At 42.8% G+C, this 8,085-nt stretch overlaps 1 protein-coding gene across 1 annotated transcript; it reads right to left on the reverse strand.

Moving 5' to 3' along the window:
* Nucleotides 1-906: 906 nt before the first annotated feature.
* Nucleotides 907-3,203, reverse strand: LOC135211414 (mucin-7-like). The gene is made up of 4 exons (XM_064244725.1): nucleotides 3,152-3,203; nucleotides 2,154-2,173; nucleotides 1,289-1,878; nucleotides 907-1,147 (listed from the first exon to the last, which is right to left on the reverse strand). The coding sequence occupies exons 1-4, from the start codon at nucleotides 3,201-3,203 to the stop codon at nucleotides 907-909; spliced, it is 903 nt and encodes a 300-aa protein (XP_064100795.1).
* Nucleotides 3,204-8,085: the final 4,882 nt, after the last annotated feature.

The raw sequence follows: 8,085 nt of genomic DNA on the forward strand, positions 1-8,085 counted from the left end.
CCTTAAGAATTTCAAAATTGGACTTACTGTAATGACTGAGCAAATCAAACGTTTGAGTCGATCCTCGTTAGATCAAGGTATGCTAATGAGCCTAAAAAATCAGAAGTTGTGTCAGGGTAATGTATATCCAAAGATCGTAGCGCACTTACGCAAATGTGAGTACAATTTAAGATGAGTGCTTTTAGTCCCTAGATTTTTTATTAGATACTCAGAAGATGATGTGTTGCAGAAGGGGCAAGACAATTCTCGATCTACACAAAAGAAAGTGGTAGTGTGAGGACTAGACAGAGAGGCAGGTATTTGGGTACTGATGCTTTATTACAGATAAGCGAGGTTGACATAGACAGGTGTGGACGAATATGTAGTACCTGAGTCGGGGTCTACAAGATCCGAGTGCGCAGATAGAGAATTTGTTTCTTTACCAACACTTATACATGAATAACTACAGATGCAGTCTGTGCAGACATGATAATTATATCAGTGGAAAGGCCAGAGAATTCTATGTAAGATTATATAAATTGGAACTTAGAAAGTCGTTTTAGCGAAATAAAAATAGTGAAGGACATATCCTTACAAATTTCCCTCCCCTAAGAAAACTATTATGGAATAATGATTGGTTGATAAAATACCATCAAATGTCTTGGAGGCAGGAGTTGACCCCGTGTCGTTGTGATCACTTGTAGTGGGGTTTCATTGACTGCTCAGTCCTGCGGCATTCTGTCTGACAGGATGCCTCCCCTGCTGGCGCCTGGGGGTTTTGTCTGTCGTCCGTGGGCATCCGCAGCTATGCAGGAGCTTAGGGAGTGGCCTTGTGTGTGGTGGCACCATGGGGCGGGCCGAGGGAGGACCCCAGGTTTGGAAACAGGGTTGGGAGGGCCAAGGAGGCCCACAGGTGTAACAGCAGTGTTAGGTGAGCCGAGCAGGCCCCCAGGCAGTGGCGTTGGGTGGCCTGAGCAGCCCTAAAGGTGCAGCAGCAATGTCGGATGTGCCAAGGAGGCCTACAGGTGCAGAGGTGACATCAGCCAGGCAGAGCAGCCCTACGGGTGGGGCAGCGACGTTGAGCGGGCTGAGGAGGCCCACAGGTATGGCAGTGACTTCAGGTGGCCGAGCAGGTCCAATGTAGCGGCACCGGGTGGGCCGAGGAGGCCTAAATGTAAGGCAGCAACATCATGCGGGCCAAGCAGGCCCAAGGCAGAGGCATTGGGTGGGCCAAGAAGCCCTATAGGTGTGGCAACAATGTCAGGCAGGCCGAGCAGCCCTACAGGTGCAGCTGTGACGTTGGGTGGACCGAGGTGCGGCAGCGACATCGGGAGGGCTGAGGAGGCCTACAGGTGCAGCAGTGACGTTGGAAGGGATGAGGAGGCCTGCAGGTGTGGCAGCAATGTTGGGAGGGCTGAGGAGGCCTACAGGTGCGACAGTGACATCGGGAGGGCTGAGGAGGCCTACAGGTGAAGCAGCGATGTCGGAATGGATGAGGAGGCCTACAGGTGTGGCAACAATGTTGGGAGGGCTGAGGAGGCCTGCAGGTGCGGCAGCAATGTCAGGCGGGCTGAGGAGGCCAACAGGTGCAGCAGTGGCCCAGGGTGGGCCTAGGAGGTCTTCAGGTGCTGCAGCGATGTCGGGCGGGCTGCAGAGGCCTACAGGTGCAGCAGTGGTGCTGGGTGGGCTTAGGAGGCCTACAGGTGTGGCAGCGGTGCTGGGTGAACTGAGGAGGCCTACAGATGCTGCAGCGACATCGGGCAGGCCGAGGATGAATGAGGATGAATCTAGTGTCCCCCAATTGAGGCAAAGGTACCCACAATGTTGATGTTGATGTGTCTGAACCACCGCCTGATAGGGTGTGCTGGCTGACCAGCATCCAGGTACCTGTCCTTGTGACTTGTCTCAAACCAAATCGTGAATTAAGTGCCATATTTAGTCCGTTGATGGTGTTGGGTTTGTCAGAGTCAAGACTAGTCACTGTGTGGGTCCATTAATGACTCTGAGTGCGGTTGACATGTGTCGTTAATGGCATAGCCAAATGGCTGAGTCACCATCCAATCTGGGAGGTCAACATTTGTGAGGACTAGACAGAGAGGCAGGTATCTGGGTACTGATGCTTTATAACAGATGAGCGGGGTTGACATAGACAGGTGTGAACAGATATGTAGTACCTGAGACGAGTCTATGAGATCTGAGTGTGCAGATAGAGAATTAGTGTTTCTTTACCAAAACTTATACATAAATAACTACAGACGCAGTCCACACGCATGCATGATAATTACATAAGATGATATAAATTGGAACTTAGCAAGTCGTTGTAGTGAAATAAAGATAGTGAAGGATGTTGTCCTTACAGTAGAACCTCAAGCATCTCATGCTTCAGTGTGTCCCTTTAGCCATGGTGATCAGTCTGTGTACAATTGTATGAAAATAAACTCCGCTACGGTGAAAAAGCACTAACTCGTAGTGTCTCAGAAGTACTTGAATTGTTTTATTCTGGGCCATAATAGCAGACAATGCAATAGCTGTAAATGGCAGTAGTGGTAAAGCCTGGTCTAACCCATTTCCCACACCAAGCTCGATTGTCTTTCCACCAACTTGCTCACCTGCTCATGTCACTTCAAAACCTGTTAAGAATCAAAACCAAACCCATCCTAGAGTAAATTCTAATGAAATTCAAGGAAGTAATTCAAGAGGGAGTCAAGAAAAACCTTGTGTGAATGCTAAAGTAGTGAAAAATAAGCATTCAGCTGAATTGCTAGCCACTCTGTTCCCCACCACGACAGCCATTTTATATGTGCGCGGTCTGCCAGTCCAGACGTGGATGTTTCTGGAAATGGGGAGTCAACGCAGCTTCATCTCAAGTTGGTTGGCCAATAAACTTAAATTACCTTTAATAAAGCATTTTTTTTAATATCACACCCTTTGGCTCACAAGTAGTGAATGGAAAATATGGTGTAGTATTGTGCAATATTCAAATGGTTAAGAAAATAGTCAAGGCAAAGTTAGTTGTACATGATGAAGTAGATGCGCCTGTTTACAATGCAGGCCCCAGTAACATAATACGACTCTTGCAAGACAAAAGGTGTGATTATCATCAGCTCTTACACAGTGACAGTTAGTAACTTGACGTTTAGCATTTATGAGTTCATTTTCGTCATTCACCTACGTGACACAACATCACTGCTACTGTCTGAGTGTTGGTCGTTGACTTCTAACATCACGATGTATTCTTTCGGAATGAGGCATTCTTTGCCCTCACACAAAACTTTTGCCAAATGCATGACATCATCTCCCAGAGGCCAAATCTTGCGATGTCGATCAGTCCTTTTTAGCAAAACGATGATGTCACCTCAATGTAAAGGGGTCTGCATACCAGAGCTGAAATCATGTAGCATACAATGAATGGTTCTACCTCATATAAGATGCGATGGGGTGGGATGAGTACATTCTCTTGGCCATCATTGTAATACGTGAGAGGACTGTTGTTGATTACACACACTGCTTTTTTGACGAGCGTCCATGCTTGTTCCTCCATTAACAAGGTTCTGTTGCGTAAGACTGCCAGGGCACATTTCGTCACCTCAATGAGTGTTTCGAACATTCCACCCTTCCAGTGCTGAGGCGGGTGATTAGTAGGAAGTAGGCATGACCCTCCTGTAGACTGATTGGACTTGCATGATCAAGTCCTGTGTGATGAAATGGAATTGTCTGGCAAAGTTAACAATGTCATGAGAAACTTCTCCCCCTTTTTCTAGACATCTACACAATGTGGGCTAAATAACAGCGTTCTTCAATGTACAATTATTTAATCAAAGGATTATCTCTAATTGAATTTGCAAAAATTTTTCATGATTTTACCAAAGGAACTATAGTCGAAGATATCTTCCAAAAGTGAAGTAATGGTGCAAGAGTTGCTAGCTGTAGTTCTTTTTGCAATTCTCTTATTACGGACATTATTGTTGACAAAGATGCATTCATCGGTTTAGGCTACTATGGGTCCTGGGAATGCAACATGGTAGGGCCTCTTTCCCACAAAGATTCTGCATGTAGAGAGCTAACATCTGCCCCACGGGATAACACGTCTAAAGGATTTTCCTTGGTTGCAATGTACCTTAACTGGAATCCACACTCCTGTAAGGTAAAGGATACCTCCCACGCCCTATTGGCTATAAAGGTATTCTTATTCTTGATCTTACTTCCCACCCATGCAATGTCAACTTTACTGTCTCCTCCATATAATTACTCTACTAAACTTGAAAATTTGATTAATGTACTTCAGTATTCTGACCACAACAAGTAAGGCCATATGTTCTGATCGAAGAATTGTTCGCGTACGCTTTTTATGAGAGGCAATTCTCAGTTTTGTAGTTAATAGAAATGTTTCCCCATTGACATTCCTGACATAAGCTACTGCTCCATATTCATTCATGGAGGCATCACTAAATACACATAGTTCTGAGTCATTTTAGACTTTAGTCTGTCTATCTCTAGGAAATCTGAGAGCATCTCTCTAGCTTCATCTGCTTTTTCAGTAGTCAGTACATCATCCCAACCTACTTTTTGTTCTCATAATGCTTGCAAGAAAGTTTTGCTTTTCACAAAGATAGGTGCAACAAGACCTAAGGGATTGAAATTGGAGACAACTAAGGATAGGACCTTTCTATTTGGCAGGTACCCAATTATAGTTAATCACTCCCTACCCCTTAAATGGTTTGAGTGACAAAGTATTGGATTTGCCATTACAAATTATTCCCAGAATTGGAATCTCAATTGGCTCCTCTACATGAGTTACTTAATTAAATTGTTAAGTGTTGCTACCCATCCCCTGAGTGGCACATGAGTGCATTCCAAAACTTTGACTGGTTCTTCCCTCATATTTTCTTCAGTATCATATGTTTTAAAAAAGTTATGTACATAAAAAATCTTCAAAAGATCACCTTTACTCTCCCTTCCCAGATGAGTTTGTAAGACTTGCTGCAAGAGGTTGGGGCTTGAGGTTACGCAAAATCTGGCAAAACATGGTAAAATGCTTTGGGTATGTCTGCTGTAACTACATAAGGCTTAGATCTAATCTTAACAATAAATTATATGATACTTCTACCAAATTTGGACCAGGATATAGGCACTCATTAAGTGACTTCTCACCTTTCTGCTTTGAAGATGCATTAAACACTATTCATAGTGGTGTGGTTGTAGGTGCTTTCTTTAGTTACCCCAAAGTGTGGCATATAATGGCTTTCTATTACAGGACTCATTACTTTGCTAATAAATCCATTATCTACATAAGTCTGAATTGAGTGAATCGTTCTCTAAAGGATTTCAATTGAGCAATAGCAAGCTTAAAATTGGTAGTAAGCTCTCTCTATCATGGAACGGCAGATTGAAAATATAACCTCTCGAGGTTTACTTTACACTGCTCATGACATGGGGCATCGTGTCCTGGTGCAAGACAGTGCTCATTTGGTTGAATGCCTAATGTATCTAATCTCCAACAGTCATCTATGTCATACTCAGTCTCATGCACTCAACACACGTGCAGCGTTCTCAAAGTGGATGTATCAACACCTTGCCTAGCTCATCCTGGGAGTCTCCCATAGGGAGATACCTCTTTCGGTATTATGAATAAACTTATTCCATTAAATTTTTTCAACCCATCCACAAAATGGTTGAAATAATCTACCCCTATCAGTAACTCTACATTTTCTAATGTGTTGCTATCTACCTTTTGGTCATCCAACATGTAACCTTTCATTTCAAATGTTCTCTGACAGTCATTATCCCATTTTACTTTATCATGTACTGGTAACTTTTGCCTTAGGATTAGCTACCAAATCAAACTCTCCTGTATAATACCAGTCACAAAGGGTGCTAAGCTTGAGGAAACTGTTTTAAGGACTGGAAGATTTAATTCAGTGGCCAAACGACTGCTTATGAAGCTCCTTTGGCTTCCGGTATCAAAGAATACTTGAGTAACTCGATCTTGTTTTTTATTGTTACGTAACACTACCACCATAATTGGCAATGCCCTAGACCCAAGAAGACTACACTTACTGGAAGCCAACCTCAACTTTAACAAGAAGCCCTCTTTGAATACTACTCAAGAGGCCTTCCTACTCCCTACTAGCGTACGGAGAAGCCCAAACCGAGCTGACATGGTATTGCTAAATAATACCACACCGGATACGACCACCAAACAAGACACCTCAGATTAAGAAACACTAGACTACACCAGGCAAAACGTCACGCAACAGCAACTAGCCAATGACAATCTGGCAAGCAGTGACTTCATGTAACCGCCTTCTCCAACCAATCAGAATCCCGCATGGAGAGGCACCCTTCCCTTGCCATGGTCTGAGCGACCTCTCCAGCATCCGCATTGGACCCACCTCTGATCTTGAGGCATCCACCAACCGGGGAGCAGCAGCTGAGCCAGAATATATATATTGTAGGACTCCCGCAAGAATTTCAGTCCCACAACACCTGCCCGACGATATCCTTCAGGGTTTAAGGACGAAACATTGCAAGAAAGAGAGAGAGAGAGAGAGAGAGAGAGAGAGAGAGAGGGGGGGGGGGAAAAAAGAGGGGGGGGAGCAGACGCCCCTGAGCAAGAGGAATCCAGAATGAGTCACTTAGTATCTTCTGTAGATTAAGCATTTTGTACTGCACTTTGTATAATGTATTCAATTTGACAAATACCACGGTTTTTTTTACATAAATCCCCCATTTGGCGTTTTCATAGCCAATAAAAGACAAATAGAGAAGCTTCTATTTAAAATAAGTGCGGGCGAAATAGCCATTATTTTCAATAAACTTGTGTTATTATTATTTTCTCAAAATAATAATAATATATCAAAATATTCTTAATTTCTCATGTCATTATTTTTCATGGAGGGGGTGGGGCCAGGTGCTCCCCCCACCTTAAATCCGCCACGGTAATGTAAGTAATTTGCTGATTGTTTTCATTCTTGCTGTATTCCTCAGGTACAGTATAGTTATTGACATTACTTACTGAATCTTTTATTGTTCATTTATTGTTAATGTACTTTAGCCAATCTGCATTTTTTACATGTAGTCATTATTTCGCTTCTATCTTTGCTTGTTGAAGTCACAATCAATAACAAAAATAAATATAATTTCTTGAAGTTTAAAAGCGTTGTCATGTCATTTTTTTATTTTGTTTATCCCGTAAAATAGATAATCTTAAATGGCCCTAATGATAGATTTCTAGATCCGCCAATGAGGAAATTATGAACTTTGTAGAGGCAGCAGAGTAAGACATACCATTGAATAAACTAAAAGAGTTACCCATGACTAGCACTGATTCATTTCCCGTGAATGACCACTTGATCCTGTTTCCAGGGAGAGACGTAAACAAAATGAAGTCTGGCAGGCGACTGTGGAATATGCAACCCGGGAGCGCTCTCTGGCGCTCTCTGGAGTCTGGACTGGACTGGACTGCGAAGGCTCAGTTGCTTCGAGTCTTGCGAGTCGAGTTCCCGCAGCCGAGGAGGAGACGCATCCCGAGGTTCACGATCAGGTGAACAATTTATAGCTTCTTTTTCTCCTTAGTTTTGATAGTGTGTGTTCTCCCCATTTTGAGATTCAAAGTGTAGAGTGACTTTGTTCCAAGTCATAAAAGGTTTCACTTTATGGGCAGAGTAATGGAAGTTTTATAAATTCGGATGGAGGAAATCTTAGAAAATTTGCGTTTTTTCTTACAATTAAAGGGTTGTTAGTGAAAGTTTTTAAAAAATTAATAAATAAAAATGGAATAGTATATACTTTTCACGTTAACTAAAAAATAAAAAAAAATATATCTCTTGAAGCTAAAAATGATTTTGAATTTAATATTACTTTTATAGTTTTCTGTAAAAGAAAACTATTGTACCGACTTTGTTCATCCTTCCGCACTTGATTTTGTCCGGCCTCAGATCTTTAAAACTACTGAGGCTAGAGGGCTGCAGATTTGTATGTTGATCATCAACCCTCCAATTATCAAACATACCAAGTTGCAACCTTCCAGCCTCAGTAGTTTTTTAAAAATATTATTTAAGGTTATAGCATCTGGGAAGCAACTGAAGCGCTACCGCCTACCAGTCC

This window comes from Macrobrachium nipponense, chromosome 4 (assembly GCF_015104395.2).
Source record: "Macrobrachium nipponense isolate FS-2020 chromosome 4, ASM1510439v2, whole genome shotgun sequence".
Taxonomy (NCBI): domain Eukaryota; kingdom Metazoa; phylum Arthropoda; class Malacostraca; order Decapoda; family Palaemonidae; genus Macrobrachium; species Macrobrachium nipponense.